We start from the raw sequence: 22172 nt of genomic DNA, 5'->3' as shown, positions 1-22172 counted from the left end.
AGCTGCCAGGCGCGCCTGTAATTTACCAACATTCATTCCTCTCCTCTCTCTCCTTCTCCCTCCTTCTCGTTTTTTGTTCTTCTAATTGAATCGAGTGCTCTCAGTTGTTTTGTGCACAGAATGTCGAACAAGACTCCAGTGATACATCCTTTATATATGTAATCTCCAAACTCTGAACTGGCTTTCAGGGACATTTGTGTCAGATGACTTCAGCAGCTTAAATAATCTTCTGTCGCCTTTTCTCCTTCTTCCATTTTCATTCTTTCCGTCTCTGCAGTTGAAGGACTGCTTGGGTCAGGGTCAGCAGAGAGCTGGTTTTCTTCGAGCTCCAATTCATACACAGTAGACGTTTTCAGCGGAGGCTGTGGAGGATTAAAAGCATCTGAGTGTGCTGGAGAGAGCTGGAAAGAGAGTGCGAGTCTATGTGAGAATGTGCGTTTTTTATGTGGGTCTGTTTTAGCGCTCAGGACTCGGAGGTGAAATGCGTCAAGCTTTTGCCGGGTTGTTGGGCCGTCACATCAGATTAACCTCAAGAATCCAACCTTAGCTTGGACTGCACTTGTTTGAAAGTTTCTCTTTGCTTTCTTTTTTTTTTTGATACTTTCTTTGCTTTTTTATTGGCCTGTCTTCTCTTTCTTTCCTTTCTTTCTTTCTTTCTCTTCACCTCTCGGTTCATCTACCGCTCGACTTTCATTTAAATTCAAGAACATGTTAGGGATGACGAATAGTTAGCCCCTTGGGTCTTGGTGCAGGCAGGTGTGTGCGCACATGTGAGTGTGTATCATGCCTGTACATATGTAACGGGGTCTGTGTTTATACGTTTGGACAACTGTAAGGTGATACGTGCTCATCACTTTAGAGCTTACAGCTTCAGCCTTAAGATGATGACAGGAGCTCAGAACAAAGACGGTGGTCCTCTCATCCCTCACCACAAACTAGGACCCATCCAGCCTGTGTGTAAGTGTGTCTTTGTGTATGGGTGTGTGGGTTTTCTGTGTGTGTGTCCAAGAAAATCCAGTTAGCTTCCCCTTGAATGGATCAGATATCTTGAGACACTGAAACCACATTGGTTTATTTTCATTTTTCTTCAAGGAATAGAAATGTTCTTTCTCTTTGTGTGTGTGACTGTATATATATATATGTGTGTGTGTGTGTGTGTGTGTGTGTGTGTGCCTGTCTGTGTGTGTAGATAGAAATGTTTTCCTGCTCATGCGAGAAGTGTTCTCAATTACTGCCTTAGTCAGAAGTGGAAACAGATGGTAGCAGATGACGGGAGACAAAGTAGCTCTGTCCTACCTACTCCTTCTCGCTCGTTCTTTCTCTCCGTGTCTCTCTCATACACACACTCCTACCTCTTAAGTGCTAAATCACGCATTCACTTTAGAAAAACATGTTCATTCTATGCACACGTGCAGCATGGACAAAGACAGTCCTTCAGTCATCTTGACACAGATCATCACTCATATTCACCCAGACATGAAAACAGAACATGCAGGCTTAGCGTTGGTTTGCACCAAAACCACACTTCATTGAACTTGGGCCCAGTTTCCCCAATAAGCAATCTTTGGACTGAGATCTCCTTTGTCCATTGACTGCCGATGAAATAAGACGATCTCACAGCTGAGTGGTGCTGTTGTCGAGCCGGCCCCTGTGCTGCTGAATGTCGCTCTACTACTTGGTCTTTGATTTTGAAATGTATGTTTTAGTGGAAGGGATTTCCCCGTCAGCACTCCTCAAACACTCACCTCTTCTCTTTCGCACTTTCCTTTTTCCTTGACTTCATCCTGCTCACCCATTTCTCCCCCTCCACACTTTCCTTCACATCTTCTCCATTTTTTTTAATCTTTTCTCCCATTCCTCCTGGTATTTTGCTATTTTCTTCACACTATGTGATGGTATATAGCGCGTGACGGTAGAAATGTGTCTACTGGCAACAGCTTATGTAGTAGGGCTACATCTAATGATTATTTTCATTATCTATTAATCTGCTTTTTGTTTTCTTGTTTAATCTTTTTGTCAGTTAAATGTCAGAAAGGGGCGCCCACTAGCTCACCTTGTAGAGCAGGTGCCCCATGTACAAAGGCTGTGTCCTTGCCACAGCAACCGCAGGTCCGATTCCAACCCGTGGCCCTTTGCTGCATGTCACCCCCTGTCTCTCTGCCCCCTTCACACTGTATCTGTCCCATCAAATAAATTCCCAGAGTCCAAGGTGATGTCTTCATCTGGTATGTTTTATCTGACCAACAGTCCAAAAGCTATTCAGTTTGTAATCATGCATGACAAAGACAAGCATCAAATCCCCACATTTAAGAAGCATGAAACTGGCAAATGTTTGTCTTTTTTGCTTAAAAATGACAAAGGATCATTTGAATATCAAAAGCGTTGCCAAATAATTTTGAGTGACTAACGGATTAATTGACTAAAGGCCAAAGCAAACAAATACCTAAAGCCCAGTTCAGACCAATGATTTACAATGAGACGAAACATTTTTAGAATGTTGCTGGTCAAATCGCCGGCAGCTGATTTTAGAACGTAAAGCTTGTCGTGTGTTGAAACAGCCAATCGGCTTGTAGTGACGTCCGCTGGTCACGTCAAATTCACCGCAGATGGCGTGATCTCACCATCACTATCCTCATTCACATTTTAAGAAGCTACAAATTATATTCAGCCACAAAATAAGCCTGAAAAGCTGCAAATCAGAATGGAAGTACAGAGAGTTGTTGCATAGATATGATACACCGTCTCATCTAGTTGCATTGGTGTGAACCAGCAGGTTTTAAGAACGTTGCAGAACGGTGGAATGTGGAAATCCAATCAGAAATTCCATGTAAAATAAACAGCTATGTCTTTCGTCTGGTAGATCCACTTTGCTTTTTCCTTTCTCTCTCTAAACCTCCTCTGTCTTATCCCCAGTGGGAGGAGATCAGTGTGATGGATGAGAGGAACACCCCGATGAGGACCTACCAGGTGTGCAACGTCATGGAGGCCAACCAGAACAACTGGCTGAGGACGCGTCACATCAGCCGAGAAGGAGCGCAGCGAGTCCACATTGAGATCAAGTTCACCCTGAGGGACTGTAACAGCCTGCCAGGGGTACCTGGCACCTGCAAGGAGGTCTGCATTCCTTCACACACACACCCAAGACATTGAATTTTGATGAGCATAATGGGAGCTGGTGTGTAGTTCTGTGCACTGAATTTCTTTTGGAGGGAAGCGGGTGAAAAAAAAGGGAGACATTTCTGTTTTGGAGATCAATAGCTCAAGAGTAAGTTTGATTTGGAACATGGTGCAGGCAGACATTGTTTGGAGTCTGAGGTTTGACTCAGAAAAATAACTCCTGCAAAGTCAACAAAATATTCTCTGACTGTGCAGTGCTCTTAGCCTTCTGGACAAAATCCTTTACTTCTCAAGCGTATGACTTACATTCAAGGTTGAGAAGCAAGTGAAGAGTAAAGTGAAACACTACAAATGTACTTTTAGTTAAACATTTATTGTTTATGAAGTTAATGGAGCCAGTTTACACAATAATTTCCACTAATTTCGGATGATTTCAGTATCACCAGCTTCACATATGTTAACATATAAATTAATATAAGGCCAGGTGTCATGTGGTTTTTGCATTTACTATAATTACTTGGTATGAAACCAATGCTCATTCTGCACATTATACCACAGAACATGGGACTGCAGAGCAGTGAAAAGAGCATTTTGAATACCATTTATGATTTTATTTTTCAGTCTTTTCCATTCAACACTCACTCGACACTAACACACAGATGGAAGTTCCCTTTGATGGCTGATGAACAGATAAACAGACAAAAGGCGGGAAAAGAATGACATGAGAGAATAGCTGCAGAACGAAACAGACGACGCTCTAGAGGCTTCTTTTGTGGCTCCTCGTATATTTTAACTTCTAATATATTTTTTTTTTACTGTCCCCCGTTCGCTCATATCAGCCTGATATCACTGCTCAGCTGTATTCATTTCTCTCTACTTTGTCTGCCCTCTGCACCCTTTTCACTCTCATTACATCTCCAGAATGAGTAGTGGAGATAATATGAGACAGTACAGAGCTGCACTTCTCATGAACCTGCAGACAGTGTTGCTGACTGGCCATCGAGACAGATGGACTGAGATTTGAAGAGAAGCAGCAGAATAGCTGGAGAGCTATGGGAGCCTTGTTAAAATTTCACATTGGATGGACTCCCTCACTTTCATCTGTCTTGTTTTACTGTGTGTTATTCTGTTTTGTCTGATAAGTTCAAGTTCTATAGTTTGAAGTGTGATGGATGTTTGTCTTGCAGACGTTCAACATGTACTACTATGAGTCCAACAATGCTAACGTGTGGTTCATCAAGGAAAGCCAGTATGTCAAGATTGATACTATTGCTGCAGATGAGAGTTTTACACAGGTATGGACACACACACGCACACACTTATAGCACATGAGATAAGCACACAGGGGCACTTGCTGTGTTCACTGATCAGCCACAACAATAAACCACTTACAGGTGAAGTACATAACATTAGTCATCTCGTTACATTCAGTGTTCTGCTGGGAAACCTTGAATCCTGGCATTCTTGTGGATGCCACTTGACACACACCACCCACCCAAACACGGTTGCAGATCAAGTGCACCCCCTCATGGCAACAACACTCCAAGATGGCAGTGCCCCCCCAGCAGGACAATGTGTCATGTCACACTGCAAAAACTCCCCAGGAATGGCCCGAGGAATCTGACAAAGTGCTCAAGACATCAGCCTGGACTCCAAATTCCCCAGATCCCAATCCAATCGAGCATCCACGAGATGTGCTGGTACCCTAGAGATCCTGTGTCCATGCCTCGACAGGTCAGAGCCAAGTCTGATAGACGGTAGTGGCTCTAACTTGTTAAGGCATGGACACAGGACATCTGGGGTACCAGCACATTCCAAGGATACTCGATTGGATTGGAATGAGGTTAAATTTGAGTCCAGGTCGACACCTTGAGCAATTTGTCACCCTCCTTGGGTCATTCCTGACCAGATGTTGCAGTGTGGCATGGCACATTGTCCTGCTGGGGGGGGGGGGGCACTGTCAGTGGGGAGTGATGTTGCCATGAGGGGGTGCACTTGGTGTGCAATAGTGTTTGAGTGGGTGGTGCGTGTCAAGGGGCATCCACGTGAATGCCAAGACCCAAGGTTTCTCAGCAGAGGATTCCATGTAATGTGATTATCAATTTTAGTAACTTCACCTGTCAGTGGTTTTAATTTTGTGACTGATAGGTGTATCTAACATGTCACACACTCACACATGTGATAAATGGATCAAAGTCTTTCCCATGCAGCTGTATGCTGGCTACGTCTTATACTGTGTTTTCTATATTGATCTTAACATTAAGCTCTGTCTGTTTGTATGTGACCAACTGACTCCCTAACAGAAGAGTTGCATTCCAAAATTATTATATATTCATCATTTGCCACTGACTCTTAGAAAATAACTCTGGGTTTCAATGTGGGTTATATTTGAACTCAGTTATCGTATCCCATTTGCTGCCAAATTGCCAGGATTTTGAGGGCATAATTATTTGAGCTTTGGAGATGCAGTTGCTGAGTTCACAGCAGCAACACTGCACCAAAATAGAATTCTAACTTTTTAGACTGGAAAAAAATGCTTCAACTGAATTTAAATGCTCCAATTAAAATGAACTACACAAATAAAATGTCATTCATCCGCAGGTGGATGTTGGCGACCGTGTGATGAAGCTGAACACGGAGGTACGGGACATCAGCAACCTGAGTAAAAAGGGTTTCTACCTGGCCTTCCAGGACCTGGGCGCCTGTATCGCTCTGGTCTCTGTCAGGGTCTTCTACAAGAAGTGTCCCCTCACTGTGCTCAACCTGGCCCAGTTCCCTGACACGATAACGGGCGGAGACACGGCGCTGGTGGAGGTCCACGGTGTGTGTGTGAACGCCTCTGAGGAGTTTGAGGCTCCAAAGATGTACTGCAGTGCAGATGGAGGCTGGCTGGTTCCCATCGGGAGGTGTGTGTGCAAACCGGGTTTCGAGGAGAACAAGGACGTCTGCCAATGTGAGTGGGGGTTCGGGGGCATGTGTGGGATGTATTGTTAGTGTGTGGGAACGTGTGTGAGAATAAGAAAGCCATAGAAATACAAATTTAGAGAGCAAGAAAGTGAAATGTGCATGGTGCCATCGTGTATTTGCTTTAATGCGTCTGTGTTTATGGAAAGTGACTTTATTACTGCAGAATTTACTCTACACTACTGAGTGCCTGTTATATAGTGTGTATCTCTGGATGCACAGATCTCATAAAGGTTGGCCTTCAGAAATGAAAAGAAACCAGAGTGTCAAAGTATGACGTGAGATTCCTCAACAGCTTTCAAAAGTGCACTTTTAAATGAAACGCAGCAATCATATTCATTCTGCTCTCTTAGACATGAATATGTGATGTGTAAATACATGAGTGTGCACCTGTGTCGATGCTGAACGAGTGTGCGCAGAAGCATTTCGGCACTCTATGAATTCTGCTGTGAAACTAAGGATGGAATGACAATGACTCTGTATTTAGGTTACCGATGTGTGTGTGACTTGTGTGGGTGTCATCGCTCCGAGTGACTTTTATACAGCTCCCAACACTGCGAGGACAGTTCTTGCAGAGAGAAGGGTAGGAGTTGCTTTGAGGCATCTCCTCTTTTTTTTTTTTTGAGTGTGTGTGTGTTTTTCAGAGCTGAATATCTCATTTTCCCTGCTGAGTGGGGGAGAGTGGTACAAGTGTGTGTGTGTGAGAAAGTGCTTATTGATGTGTGTTTGTGTCGCAGGAGAGGGAAAGGTATGCCTTAGGAAGCGGATTATTGAATCGTAAAACTCCACAGATGGTGCGTGCGGTATGTGTGCGTTTGTGTGTGTACATACTGTGTGTGCATGCATTTGAGCGCGCAAGCTGTATTAGGCTCACACTGTCACCTGTCCCCACGGGCTCACTTCCTCCCCGAAAAGAAAATGGAATCATAGATATTCATCGTTGCAAACTTGGAAATCGGTGCACATAATGCAATTTCAGTTGTTTTGGAGAGGCAGCAGCCAAGACGCCCAGAAAACTTGGCAGTTGGGCCTTAGAGACAAGTGAATAAGAGCAGACGCTGTTCTCTGCAGCATGCATACTGGTAATGTGCACAGATTGTGGCAGAACTCTGGCTGCATCTCAATCATGAAAGGCCGACTGTTGAGCCGCATGTCTGTCTTGCAAAAAAAAGACACGCTTTGGTTATCTGACAGGTGATCTCACTGACAGGTTTTCAGATGATTTCACTACCTGCAGCGTTTAGGTCTATGGCCCAATCCCAATACAACCTTTGCCCTCACAACTTAGCTCTTACCCTTTGATTGTGCATTTACTTCTAGGGGTAGGGTGTCCAAATTCTTGTTGGGATAGAGGGGTAGGGCAAAGTATTGGGGCGCTACATGGTCCTCCAAATTAGGGGTTTTTTTTAGAGGCGAACTTCAAACCAAATGTTACAAATATCATCTGCAATATGGCTACACTAGTAACAAAAGAAACCCATGAATCGAGATTCGATTATTATTAGACAGTGTGCCGTGATGCCAATCCAGGTGTGCCAGGGGATTTTGGGATAACCACACAATATTATTGCAATATTTAACTGGGCCTGTACAATAAGTTATGGATGAATTTTTAATTGACTGTATCAGTATGTTGTGCGCAACCACGCACCTAATAAAGAGGCAAACTCTAAAAATGTGATTTAATTTAATTTTATTTAAAAAATCTTCACGGGTCACCTATTTGTTGCCGTTCACGCATGGGAATTATAAATGTGTGACATATTAAAAGCCCTGATTGGCAGCAAGTGTGAGAGATGGTAACAATTAAAAGGAGAAAGCTGTGAGTGGGACAATGGATCATTTCATTGTAGGGAGCAAACTACAACAAAGCACCAGTAAAGATGACGTACCACTGAAAAAAAAAAGACAGTAGACAGTATCACGAAAGCTACCTGTCTTATTTTTTCTTAGAAGCTACGGTGCACAGATATAAATACAGGTGAGCCTTGAGATCTTGGCTTGCCCTTTGGTGTGCCTTGGGCACAAGAAGTCTGAGAACCACTGTCTAGTTTGATGTCGTTTCAGTGTATTATGTTCCTTTTCTCAATAACAAGCGTAACAAAAGAACCCACTACCTAGCTAACATTTTGTTGTTATTGCTGATTTGTGCTTGGCATTCTCATATTTGGAGATATTTCCATGTCACATTCCTCCTATTTGATGGCATATGACACCCAAGATTTAATCAAAGTCCAGCAGCAAGGTTGCTGCTCTAGTTACTGCTCCTCTAACACCAGTGCAGCCTGGCACGGTTGGTAATATTAGCTTACAGAGCACCACTAGTGGCCTGGTAATGAAGCACTGTTCTTTTTTATTTGATGACTGACAGTATCTGATCGATTGATAGTGTGAAACAACAACAAAAGGCTCAGTCAAAAACGAGGGGTAGGGGTAAAAATATGAAATGGGATTGAGCCTGTGTCACATCCTGTGTATCAAACTTTATTCAAAGTCAGTCTGACGCAGCAAAGCTGTTGACCTGATTGATCTCCATGACCTCATCAGCCTGCTTCCTGAGTCTTATCACTCCGGAGAGAGTAAATACAGCAAGGTAAGCACAATTAACAAGCTAGCTTTAACTCAATAACAGCATGTGTGCTGTAGTCGTGCGTTGATGTAATGAGTCCTTGTGACAGGCTGAGGTCAGAGGTCAGGAAATATATGGGTCCCTTGTCTAATAAGTTATGGTCACTACAGATGTGGATGCATGTGTGTGTGTGTGGAGGTAGAACAGGTGTCGGCAACACAAGAGGGAGAGCCAAGTTTTTGTTCATTTCAGGACATATTTTTGTGGCACAGCAATTATTCTGGAAACAATCACATAGCATTTTCCAATAGATTTTAATTCCTTTGTGGTGAATTGAAATCTCTGTGCCGCAGGGTTGTCTGCGCCACCTACTCAGTATTAGGAAAAACATTTTTGTGGGATCTTGGGAAGGATTTGCATAGCAATGAAATTCCCTCCTCATACAGCTGGAGAATTTGCTGTCCCACGTATGTCAGTCTAACATATCTCATATTTGTATGCAGCCTGTGAGATAATGCCAAATGAACACCCTGGAAACCAGCTTTCTTTTGTCAAAGTGACATTGGTGCCGGTGCTATTTCGCCCGCACGTGCCTCTTTTCTGATATTATTCCCTTCCCTCGTCAAAATTTCACTTAGCTACCTAATGTAACTGCATCTGTAATCAGCCTGCTTTTAACAAAGACATGGGAGGACACAGAGAAGTACAACAACCCGGTGCGTTGAGCTTTAATGTGTCCCTGAGAGAACAAGGGCCAGGCTTTTAAAGAGTCCTCTCAGCGCTCGGCGTCGGCTCCAAACAAAAGGTTCCTGCCCCGACACAGTGTGTAGGTCTTCCATAGGGAAAACACACTCGGCTAATGCATTTAAATCACCCTCTCTCGTTTGCTGTCACACAAAGAGAGGAAGGGGTGAGGTGGGGAAGAGAGCTGGGGAAAGGACTGGAGGGGCATTTGTAATTATCACCATCGTGCAGGTGAACAAGGCTTTTAATGGACGCCTTGAATTCCCTTTTCTCTTATTCTTTTTGTGTGTTTTCTCCTTTTTTTCCGCCATTTAGCGCCCTCATTGTTTTCTTGTTCTAATGTTCTGTGTGAATCTTCTCGTAGTGTTTTGGCCTCTTCTCTTTTTGTCTCCGTGTCACACTCGTTCTCTCCCTCTGGCTCTCATTCTCTCTCCGTCTCCCTCTCTGCGTCCCTGTCTCTCTCTCACGGTGTGAGGCGCTAATGGAATCATTACTAGCCTCTCTGTGTTAGACAAACACCAGACACCTCCAATTACAGCCCTTTTTTTCTCAATCTCTGGCTCTCTCCCTTCCTCTCTGCTATTTTCTAACCTTGCTCTGGTGTCTGCTTCTATAATGGGACCTCTCTCCCTCTACAAGCCCCCCATTTTGCTCCTCACCCATCCTTTCTGATACTGTCTTCCTTTTTCACCTCACCATTTTTCTTTCTGTCTCCCTTCTCCTCCTCCTCCTCCTCCTCCTCCTCCTCAACACAGCCCTCATCTCCTCTGTCTGCACTCGTTAAACATTTATAGATCACGGGTTCATCTTTCTCTTTTTCTATTTTCCCACCCCATGCTTGCTTCTTGTTCCCCAAAGTGAGGCGCAAAGTGTGTTTAAAAATGTGTGTATGTTTTGATGTTGTCATTGTCGGACACTGGGTTCGATTAAATCTTGTTTTATGACAACACAGGACGCTGCCCACTCAGAAAGAGGGCCGCCATTCTCCTAGTACAAACAAAACACAGTAGTAACTGACTATGAAGGAAATAATGGGATTCATGGGCACAACACAAGCACCAAGAGCCACCAGGTTGTGGCGGAGGCTACCATGCATCTAGCAAGTGATGTCATACCAAGTTATCATAAACAATGGATGATGACATATTGATGTTTTGCTGTTAATCTCATTAAAAGACCCAATCTAATTAGGTGTTACTTCATTCCTACATACTTTCTGACCCCTACTGAAGGCGTAAGTCTTGACAAACAGGGCACAAATATAAAGCTTCATTTTTTAGAAAGGTTTAGTTATTACATGAGACTTTGTTTTGCAGGTTCTACCATTTTTTTTATTTCCTAGGACATTTATGGAAATAAACTGTGTAATTTGGTGCTAATTAGTGGGGAAATAGAGAGTGTTCTGACTCAGTAGGTATAGTAACAAGTCTTTTGTTTATGTTTTGAGGAAATGTCCTTGAGCGAGCGGCTTAAATCCTAATGGCTCGAAAAATTTAGACCCAAGTGAACACTAATTATCGGACACTTTATTCAACAGATTGGATCGTGTGCTTGCCCGTAATTTACAGCTATGCAGAAAAACACATTTTGCATTTATGCATGTTCAGCTGACCTGCTGTGGAAAGATTCTTTAGAGCTTTAAAGATTCTTTAGGCTACAATGGGGAATGATTGTAAATGATCCACATGAAAGATTGTTTTATATAATAAGTACCATATTGCATACATTACTTTCCTAGGAACCGTCCTTTGACCTCTCATATTAACATATCATAAGTAAAATAAAGTTATAGCTAGTTTTTAGCAAACAGGAGCACATTTGTTTGGGACTATTTTTAGCAGGGGATTAATACATATTTAAAGCAGCAGGAAGGTGCAAAGTAAATGAGAGTGATTCAGACTTGTGCATCAAAACTGGCAACTAGCTGACAAATCAGAATGCTAAGTGTAGTTAACATCTTTTATTTGTTTGTGGTTTTTGTTAGCGTGTTAGCTTATAGGCTAACTGGCAGCGGCTGGTATCAGTAGTTAGTAGTTGTGACACAGAAAATAAAATCTGCCACAATAAGGTCTGCCCATTGTTCCAACGGTCCAAAGTCGCAAAGCCCCGTTACTCCAAAAGATGAACTTTTGGACCGACAGCCAGTTTCTCTGAAAATACACACCACCTGTGGTTAGACAACCCAATTGCCAGGAAAAATGTTCACATTCTGTAAAAAAGCATATGCTATATTTGTCAACAATGTTGTGGTGAATATGTGGTTAGGCTTAGGCACAAAAAAACGCTTGGTTATGGTTAGGGCAAGAGCATTTTTTGGCTTAAAACACCTACGTTTGGTGGCACAAAAGCTGCTGGTAAAACCAGGATGGGTCGGTGAAAAACCCCCGGGATCAGTGGCTCAAATGCGGCTGAGAAACACAGCAAAGGGCTGGTAAACATCACTGGGAAGCTGACACTAACTCCATGAAGTATTTATTTTTGAAGAAATGGAACTTCTGATCAATGGCTGTTTGTTTTTGGGATGATCGGCTGTCTGAGAAATGGGTTTTCATTCCAAGAGGGCATTTTTCAGGCTAATGGGGCTTCGAAATTTAGGGTCCTCAGAGAAATGGCATGGCACCACGATGACTGGGTTTTTGGTAGAAAGTGAAAGGAAGCTCCACGGTTCGATTTACATCTGAAAGTGCACGCTCAATCTTGTTTGCTGTCAAAACTTTCACTATGCTTATGCTAACTGCCCTCTCTGTGCTGGAGGTTTCAGATTTCTTTGCAGGTGTTGTGTTAAAGTCTGCTGCCCCGTCGATATGTTTCCCATAAAAGACAGAGATAGGCTTCTGAATTAGTGACGTACGTAATCTAGCTTGCCCTGGGTGCGTTTGAATCTCAGATTTTAGATAAGTGCACAGACGGTCAAGAACAAGAAGGTCAGACATTTTATGGGGCATAAACAGAGGAAAAACACTATATTGAGTGAAGGGGGATTTTAACATTGTAACTTAAATACATATTTGTTGATTCAATCACCTGTGGTTTTCTGTGTAGGCTACTGTGTGTGTGTGCACTACACACACTGAGTTCTGATTGGCTGTGGCTCTGCTGCTCAATCCCATGAAATCATACTCATCTGCTTTGTCACCACTGGAGTTACATAATCTCTCCTTCTTTCTCACTCTTATTCAAACACATACCCTCTCTTTCTCCCTGCCTCTCTGTCACATACATTTGCTCACCCCTGTCAGCTCTCCTCCATCTCTGTACCCCATGCAGAGGCCTCCGTCAGTGCAGCCAAAGCCCCCCGCCTCGTTCGCTCTCTTGCTTTCTTTTCTCTCTGCGTCTTTGTCTCTTGTGCATTCTGTTTCTGTTCTCCCTCTCTGTTTCTGTCTGCCACTGTTTCCTCTACACCCCCCCCCTCCATTTCCACCTCGCACTCCCTTGCCCTCTCCTGCTGTCTCTGTCTCACAGCTGGTAGGGAATGTAGTGAATTCTCCTCTCAAACCTCTCCTGCTTTAAGCCCTAGAGGTACATGCTGAAGGGCAGGAGTGTGTATGTGTGTGCTGCTGTGACTAGCTGTGTGTTTGTGTGTGTGTGTGTGTGTGTGTCCTGTCCTTCTCTGTGTGTCTGACAGCACCAATTACTGCCTCAGATGCCTGAGAGATGGAGGAGACGGAGTGGAGAAGGACAGACACCTGTCACCTCGACACAAGTTCTCTTGCTCTCATCTCCTCTCTCTCTTTCTCAGCGGGCAAAAGTAATATGGGTCAGCATGACGTGTCTGTCTGTCCGTCGGCTACACCTGTCTAATGGTCTCCTTCTTCCCTTCGCCTCGCATTCATTTGTCTGTTTGATGCTGCCAAGATGAAGCGGAAACTTAGTTTACAAGAGGAACTTTTCAAAGTCACACCACACTTGTTTCACTGATTCCACTTAGCTCTCCCGCTGTTCTTTTCACTTCTCAAATTGGACCGAAACCAAAGTGAAAAATGACAAAGGAACGAGTCCAATGAGTCGACTATGTGTTCATTTGGAACGCCATGGATGCAGAAACAATGTGTTTCTGGACTGCTAATTGACTTGTAATAATATTTTGAAGACACGCATTGCACTTTTTTGCTATTTCTGAGAACTGGAAAAGAAGATCGATATTAATCTTATGTCTGTGTGTTAAAGGAATAGTTCAACATTTTGGCAATAACACTTGAAGCCCATTTTGTGTTAGATGTGAAGTATATTTTCACAGTTTGCCACATTATATAAATAATGTCAACTCTTCTCTTTATGCCTCTATGCTGGCAATAACTCAAGAATACTTTAAAGGAAATTTCTTCTAATTTGGCACAAACATCAACTCGAGAATTAACTGATTAGAATTTGATGGTCAAAGGGTCACTGTGACCGCATAAAACACATTATTGGCCATAACTCAATTACTATAACAAAATTTCACACAAATGTCTAATAGAATAAAATGATGAATGAAGTGACGACATTTTAATTCAAAAAAGGTCAAAGGTTAACTTCACTGTCACATCATAAAGTTCTACAGAAACACTTTTCTGGCCTTTACACAACATCATAACTCAGGCCAATGGTCAGATACTGAATTGGTGACACTTATCTTGGGTGTCCACCTTGAAACTATTAGTCTGGTAAGCCCATCCTAATGATGTGAGCTCAACATCCTGTGTCGCTATCTGTATCAGTCTGGACTCAGTGATGCCCCAAACACTTTCAGTGGGAGGGAGTACTCGCCTTGACAGTAAAACTCTTTCAGCCCATCAGTGTAACAAAACACCGGGGATCATCTTCTTAATCACCAATGGCGCCAGTTGATCAATCAAGCTTTTGCCAAATCCATTTAAAACAATGGCGACTACGTCTTTTTCTCAGAGAAACCTGTGAGTGCTTACTCTTGTACTTGTTTAATTGTTGTTATTGACTTTATTTCTGTTATTGCTGTGTTTACACTATTTGGAAGCAGAGGCCGCCATCACTGTTCTGCAAACTGCTGCCTGCATTTTACGTCACCAGCTACAACACAGTCTCTGATTGGCTGCTTACATTGTCAGCGGCAGTGCAGATCCCTGATTGGCTTCGATTCAATTCAATTCAATTTTATTTATAAAGCCCAATATCACAAATCACAATATGCCTCACAGAGACTGGATTATAATTTTTGGAAATTGTTTGGGTGCCGCCCCAGAGAGTTTAACAGAGTACTGAGCTCACATCGTTGGCATGGCCTTATTAGGCTATGAAACCCTGCTGATTGCATACATCCTCTGTGCTGCTGGGTGGAAGACGTGTGTGAAGCATCCACGTTTTAGAATATGTAGCTTCTTATGATTTTTATTTTTATCCATTATGGTTAATTAGATGATAAGAATTATATTTTTCTTGTGTGATATTTGGGTTTTTTTGTGGATTTTTGTATTATATGTTGTATTAGTTGCATTGTAATTTGTTTAAATACAAAAATCAATAAAAATCAACTGTAAAAAGAAAGGGTGGGACAGAGTTAACGTGTCTTTGACCTCATGTTAGCCTCAGGAATGTTACCAGGTTTTATAGTTTGTTGAATATGAAAATAAAATGGCCAACATTGATGCAACAGTGACTGTTTCATTATTACTGCTGCAGTTTAAATTTGGTTTAAAGAACAAGCCACCACCTACTTATTTGCTTTCTTGCCAAGAGTTAGATGACTAGATTATACCACTCTGATGTCTGTATGATAGATGTGAAGCTACTGCCTATAGCCAGTTAGCTTAGCTTAGCATAAATATAAGACACAAGGGAAAAACAGCGAGCTTGGCTCCATCCAAAGGTAGAAAAATCTGCCTCACTAATTAACACGTTGTCTTTTGCACAAATCTTGTGTAAAACAACACATCGCAGTGTTATGTGCTGGAATATTTCTTTGCCAGGCAGTAACTTCATTGTCATCACAGTTAGGTTGGCAGGTTTGGTCTCATTGTTCCTGTACAGAGATCAAAACCGAAATCTGGGCTCGCCAACTGTATCTGGCAACTTCCAGCAAGAGACACAACACAGAAGTGTTGGGATGACGAATAAACTTTTTTTTTCACTTCAAACAAAAAAAAACTTCAGTGTTGAACTATTCTTTGAAGGCAATGCCATGTAAACCCTTAAAGCCAGGAAAACATCACACTGCTTTAGCTCCTTACACACTCAAAACCCCATCTGACCAAAGCTATGAGATCATAACTTTTGGGCGGGATAACTAAGTCCTGTTCAATGTCATTTCCAAGAGAAGGAAAAAAACAATATATTGCTCAACCTGTGAAGCGGAATTCGACTTTCTGTCTCGCCAGTGACGAGCAGCGATCAAAGGCCTGCTGCTCGGCCGCTCAGTCGATCAGACCTGGCTCTGACTGTGGCGCAGCAGGAACGGATTTACAGTAAAAGCTTTTGTTTGTGCTCTGTGAGACAGCTTACATTCTGTACAGTAAGTGAAAGTTATATGATACATGTGCTGTAAGGGCTCCATCAAGATATGCACTCGGATGCATAATGAAAGAAAGACCATAGCCACGCACACGCACACGCACACGCACACACACACATACACACAAGTCTTTTACATTTTATATCTCATAAGAGGATTGCAGCCTGTGTTCGTAATGAAAGGTTTGAGCAGGGAACAGATGTAGGAAAAGGCTAATCTTCGCACCTGCGAAAGAGATTGAGCTCACTTACAGAGGGCTCTATGTGTGTGTGGGTGTGTGTGTTGAAAGCTCAGTGGGGAACCTGCCTTTCTTTATTGCCTCTCCAACACGGAGCTTGATCTCTGCCTCTATCCTTACAGCAGGAGTGTGTGTGTGAATATGTGTGTGTGTGTGTGTGTGTGATGCGGACAGTCGAGGTAAAGTGAGCATTTTTATGTTGATCACATACAGACTTTTGAAGGTCAAGCGCTCCCTCCTGCATGTAGTATGTTTGTGTACACACACACACACACACACGCACGCACACAGTCCTCTCATTTCTTTGCTCTTCTCTTGGTGGCAGCTCAGGGAGCCTGAGAGCAAGAAGGTGTGGGTAGGAAGGGAGTGGGCGGCTAACAGAAGGATTTAGACAGCAAGTCAAGAGATTTTTGTGTGTATACAGTCCAAGTGATGTGTGTATGCAACGTGTGTATGTGTGTGTGTGTGTACACTGCTGCAGGCATTAGGGCATTAAGCTGTTGAAGTGTGAGGCAGCAGGGTGTTATTATGAGCCAGATGTTCTTAAAGGACAAACGGATATATGGGCCAAGTAAAGGCCAGTCATCTGTCCTTCTACATGTCTTTGGAAGTGTGCGTCTTTCCGCTGTCCGTCTGTCTGACTTCACTTTTCATTTATTTGGATAATGACTGCCACCTTTTACTTCATTTTGCCTTCATTTGCTTTTATCTCCTCTCTCTCACATGTCCCCTCCTAAAACTCCATCCCTTGCCTCCCCTCTCCCTCTTCCTCATCTCCTCTCTTTTGTGTTTGAATAAATGACACACAAAATCACAAAGGCTTAGGCACTCGCTATATCCTCCACACACCATAGACCCCGTCTACATACCCACACAGCACTGACCCAGATAATGTCTATTCACACATCCCCCCCAAAAGCACAGCTTCTCTTTCGCCATGGCAGATCACTGGTCAGACATAAGCTGAGTTGCCAAAAGCCACCTTAGCACCAAGACGCATTTGCGTCGCCGTAGTGTTAGCCACAACCAAACCCGAGGACATCAAGGAGGCTTTTGGGAGACGGGACCTCGCATAGCTCGAGCTGAGTCTGGTGCAGTGGGTTGAGCTATGTGAACAAAGCCTTAGAGAGACGGAGGAAAAGCAGGCCAAGGACTGAGAAACTGTTAATGCATGTTTCAACTTCACGTCCTTATATAGCACTATTCCCTACGGACGGAGGCAGAGAGAGAGAGAGAGAGAGAGAGAGAGAGAGAGAGAGAGGTGTAGAGGGGAGAGTGTGTCTCCTTTGGGTACAGTTGCCATTAATTGGATGTGTTCCATAATCTGTTGAGTTCCAGTTAGGGATAAACATGCGTGTACTCATGGGAAAGTTCATCATTTTCACATTTCTATAGTGTTGACTCAGTGTTGAGTTTGCTCCATTTTAGATCTAAAGGTTTTGAGAAACGTGTGTTGCGAGAGAAAGCAGAGGGGGCATGCAGGCAGCCAGCGGGTCTGCCGAACAGGAAACACAGGAACAGGAAGACAGCCATTGACCCCTTCCCCCCATCCCTCCCTCTTTTTCTCTCTTTCTAGTTTATGGATGGTTTCCAGATGTACGATCAGCCCGTCAGACTGATTGGGCCGTCGTTGCCCAGGCGTTATTGCTCAGCTCCAAACACAACATACAGATGTAGCTGCGGTCGAAGTCCAATTTGTTGCTGCTTTCGTATTCAGTACAGCTGCACTATTGTTCTACAGCCAAGAGGAACCATTCAGGAAATTCAAATAGACTTTTCAGCTCCAGTGTCAGCCAGAACAAAGAACGGTTACACAGGACCTGATGAGAGATGTGACAGACTATGTTTCATTTTTAAATATGACCATTTAGACCAGCTGCTGCAGAATCACAGGTGCCTGTGGGCTCGAACTGACAACTTGTATAGGTAGCTAAATACACCTGCAAGCTAGATATGTTTACTGGAAATGATTTGTAAACAGGAACTAATAATAGCTACAGTATACCTTCAGTGGTGCCAGTGTGCCTACATGTAATGCCGTTGTCTCGATTGTCTGAGGGGGCACCCAGGGGGGCAGACTTTGAAAACTCCTGTATGAAAGCATTTTTGGAAGCTGAAAGAAGCAGTTGATTTGTGTCTTTCTAACCATAGATGTAAACAAGAATGATGCCAAACAGAACACAAAAGCAATGCCTTGGCTCAAAATCATAAAAGAACCTGTTTTGTTGTGACATGGCACCCATCTTTAAAGGTGCTATACAGCGCCTCTGTCAAACGGTGCTGCGTAAAAGAGATGCCACGGGCCCGGGCCCTTGAATGATGCCAGATAATACCACGGATGAGTCAGTGTGTTTATAAATGACACCGCTACTTAAAATATAAATAATTATTAATCATGTCTTATAATTTGTTAGTCAAATTACAAAATCTACAATTGTAAGACATGATGTGCATGTAGCCAAAAAGGTTCAGAGACACTGCTTTAATTTGTATCCTCTTTAGGGCTCATCCGGATGCTTTGACGCCTCAGTTGTTGCTTTGATAATCAATGTCAAGATCAGATTGAAGGCTTCGTTTTTTGTTTTGTTTTTTCACCAGCAAACTGGTAGAGCAAACTGAAAGGAGGTGGCAAGTGTCTGACACACATAAGATCTGCATCCTGTTCGTGACAGTCATTGTCCCATGCTTCAAGCAAATAAATTGGCTTTCTAACGATGAAAAGGAACAGATGAGACGAACTGACGGTTATCCGCAGCTGGCAACTGTAGTGAAGCACTTGCCTTGCATCTAGTGATGCGGCCCAACCAGCAGCGTCCGAGTTAATAACTTCTCTTCCCTATTTCTATCACTTTCTGTCACACACAAACGGCAGCACTAAGTCTTACTAAAGTCAAGTTTGGGTGGTTGATGAGCGTATAGGAAAATGATTGATTACTACTAACGCCCCAGGTCCCTTTGCATCCAACTGAAGCTCTGAATATTGGTAGTTAACACTGAAGTCTGAAGCCCCAAAAATGGTACTTGAGACAGCTATAATCCTCTGGAGATACAATGTTTGTAGGCAGTGGTGTTTGTACTCTTTCCCCAGTAACCTTAACTGAAGAGAACCACTAGGGCCAAATAGATTCTCTACTGGTTCTTCAGCTTACACCAAATGACACCAAGCAGTGGCAAAGTGTGCCATGCCCCAGTAATAACATGAGCCATGTTCACGTGTTTCAGGTGGGAGGGAATTCTCTGTAACATCAGTCAATATGTCACAGGAATCTGTTTACTGATCGGCTCCAGGTATTTTCTGGCTGCAATCCGCCACCAAATGTTAAACTATCCCCAACTTTTAGCTTGGTTGCAAAAAGTCACATTTAAAGCAGCTCATGCCAGCACAGAACCTCAGTTATGATCATTTTTAAATGAAACTGAAAATAAATGAGCCCAAAAATAGCAGCACGGTATAAAGTTTATGTTCCATAGTGACTTGCCGCCCTGCTTCATTCGGCGCTATGTTGAGAGGGCATCATCGAGGTCTGTGAGTGTCATTATACCTTTCAAGACTGCTTCATAAAGCAGATCTGACTATAAAGCTAGTTGTTTTGTCGATATTTATATCCTGAACTGTGCAGATTGTATTATGGTGAGCACAAAAGCGACACGCGGCAGCAATTTTCCCAAGAGGGGACTCTTTTGTGTGTGACTCCCTTGACTTCCTGCACGACGCTGAATGGGTGCCATGGTGTCAAGGAGGTGTGTGAGAGGGGAAGCGTTATTTATGGCATACTTCATTTGTAACAAGGTTATCCTGGGAGGTGGAAGATGGCACTCGGGGACACACACATACAAATATATGTTCATTCACAGGGATGTATACTCAGCACACTCACAAACCAGCGAGGCAGCAATCTAAAACATTCTCTTTCTGGGCTTTTTTTTTGTGCTTTTGTGTTTATAAAATTTTTACAAAGCACTGATATGAAGTCTCTGTGATCTTATGCTGATAAGGGGAATAAAAGTGAGAGCAGATTTTTCTGCTTTTGTCGACTTGCTGAGAGTTTGGCTGACAACGTCGACCAGTGCCCACCCACAGATTAAAGGCAGCTAGAATATGGCCTCTCACTTGACAGGTACATCTTCGTAAGAGTGTGTGTGTGTGTGTGTGTGTGTGTGTGTGTGTGTGTGTGTGTGTGTGTGTGTGAGACACAGAGGAAAAAGGCACGGGGCTCTCCTTTCCTCCACCGCCTGAGAGAATGAATTATTGAGAGTGATGAACTGAAAATAACGTGGGTGAGGAAAGGAGGTGCACAGCTCCTCCTACACACAATCTGCCGGTCACGGGGCCGGCCGATGTGGGCACGTTTACTGCCGTGATGTGTGTATGCATGTGTCTGACAGTATGTGGGGAGATGAGACGTGTGTTTGTGTGTTTACAGTGTGTTAAAGCTTCACAGGTTGGGTTTTTATGGAAGATGTTTAAGCTGCGAGCGTGCCTGGGGAGACAGAACGTGTGTTAACAGTGGAGGTTTAAATCTGTGTATGTAAACCTAAGGTGTGTGTGTGTTGTGTTTTTACTGGTGTGCCTGGCTATGTCTAAAAGGAAAAGGTGAATCTTTGTGTGTGTGACTTTTATCTTGATACCACAACAGACAGACAGAAGAATAAGTTATTCAGACTGTGAAGCAAGCTCCCAACAGACTCCTTCTATAGACCTGTCATGCTCTCTCTCTTCTTCTTCTCTGTCTTCCTGTGACCCCATTCACACAGAAACACACATGCACCTGGTATCTATTTAATCTGTTTTTACACTGGAGGATAATCACCCCGGCTCAAAATTAGAGCCATCAGCTTGGGTTACCGCTAGAAAAGTGTGTGTGTTGATGTGTGTTTGCTTTAATTGCACTGAAATTGAGCTCGCTCTCTTTTCCTCAGATTTTTGAGGGGTCTGTATATGTGTGTGTGTGTGTGTGTGTGTGTGTGTGTGTGCCTGTCAGCGAGAGAGTAAATATTTGTGCAGGAGCTCTGGAGAAGGTCAGGGTCAACGTATGACAGACAGCCCACTGGGAAATAAGACACACATACAAAGGCAGACACACACACACATGCACACACACAAATAGAGAGACTAAAGTGGAGATGGCCAGAAAGTGAACGAGGAAGACAGACAGAGGACAGAGACAGAAAAAGAGAAACAGACAGACAGGAGGGCAAACAGGGAGATAAAGAGAAGGAGAGAAAAACAGAAAGAGAGAGACAGAGAAAGACAGTGATGGACAGAATGAGGAAGAGGGAGAGCTTCATCCCGAAGTTCCCCTTGGCCGCTCTCAGTAATTGGCTGGTATCCAGAGGACAGAGAGTAGATCAGAAAGAAGCCTGAGTGTACTCATGTGCTTCATGTACTGGACATCACAAACCATTTCATATCCGGTCTGGCCGAGTGTGTGTGTGAGTGTGTGTGTGAGAGAGAGTCAGAGAAGTCATAAGATGCTATAAACACAGTAAGGGTCTGTCCTGAGGCGTCAGTATGTCTTCTTGCTGGACATAGTTCATATCTCTTGTCCGCTCTGCGACCATGTGATTCTGCCTCATCTTTCCACAACAAAAGTCTTGCGGGCAAAATAAATTGGTGCTCTACAGTAAGATGTTTACTTGAGGTATAAATCATAGTTTTCAAGAAAACGCAACATTTGTCGTCTCTTGTAGTGTTGTGGTTTTATTGGGATAAAAAGCAGAGCTTTGATTCTCTGCCTGAGCCTGATTGGGGCCCGACCTGACCCGCTGATTTCAGATCAGGCTTAAATTTCTCATTATTCCCTACTGGCTTAAATTGGGTCGGGTTCTCGCCATTTTACTGGTGTTTTTCTTTAAGTAGTCTCCAAATAAGAAGCTGATTTATTCCTTGTTCACGTGATCAATTTCTGATCAGGTTGCAGTCACACCTCACTGTAGCTCTGCTTTTGGGTTGTTGAGGTCCTCCGCCACTACACTTTTAATTTCTTCTCTTATAATCTTAGAAATACTTCCCTTAATGGACAATAAGATTTCTATCTTAATTTCTTCGGGAGACATGCCTCTATTTTCTATTT

The 22172-nt window shown here is 43.3% G+C and overlaps 1 protein-coding gene and 1 long non-coding RNA gene across 5 annotated transcripts in view; one reads left to right on the top strand and one right to left on the bottom strand.

Moving 5' to 3' along the window:
* Positions 1-22172, bottom strand: part of LOC125901808 (uncharacterized) — a 203470-nt gene that overhangs the window by 93527 nt on the left and 87771 nt on the right. The window lies entirely within an intron of this gene.
* epha4b (eph receptor A4b) overlaps positions 1-22172 on the top strand; it is a 117897-nt gene that overhangs the window by 29275 nt on the left and 66450 nt on the right. For all 3 annotated transcript variants that reach the window (XM_049597725.1, XM_049597724.1, XM_049597723.1), the window contains exons 3-5: positions 2914-3114; positions 4305-4412; positions 5719-6070. In XM_049597725.1, the coding sequence (XP_049453682.1) occupies positions 2914-3114; positions 4305-4412; positions 5719-6070 (661 nt within the window). The remainder of the gene's footprint in view (positions 1-2913; positions 3115-4304; positions 4413-5718; positions 6071-22172) is intronic.

Source organism: Epinephelus fuscoguttatus, linkage group LG15 (assembly GCF_011397635.1).
Source record: "Epinephelus fuscoguttatus linkage group LG15, E.fuscoguttatus.final_Chr_v1".
NCBI classification, from domain to species: Eukaryota; Metazoa; Chordata; class Actinopteri; order Perciformes; family Serranidae; genus Epinephelus; species Epinephelus fuscoguttatus.
Note: the sequence above shows the minus strand (reverse complement) of the source record. Positions and strands in the feature narration are given on the sequence as shown.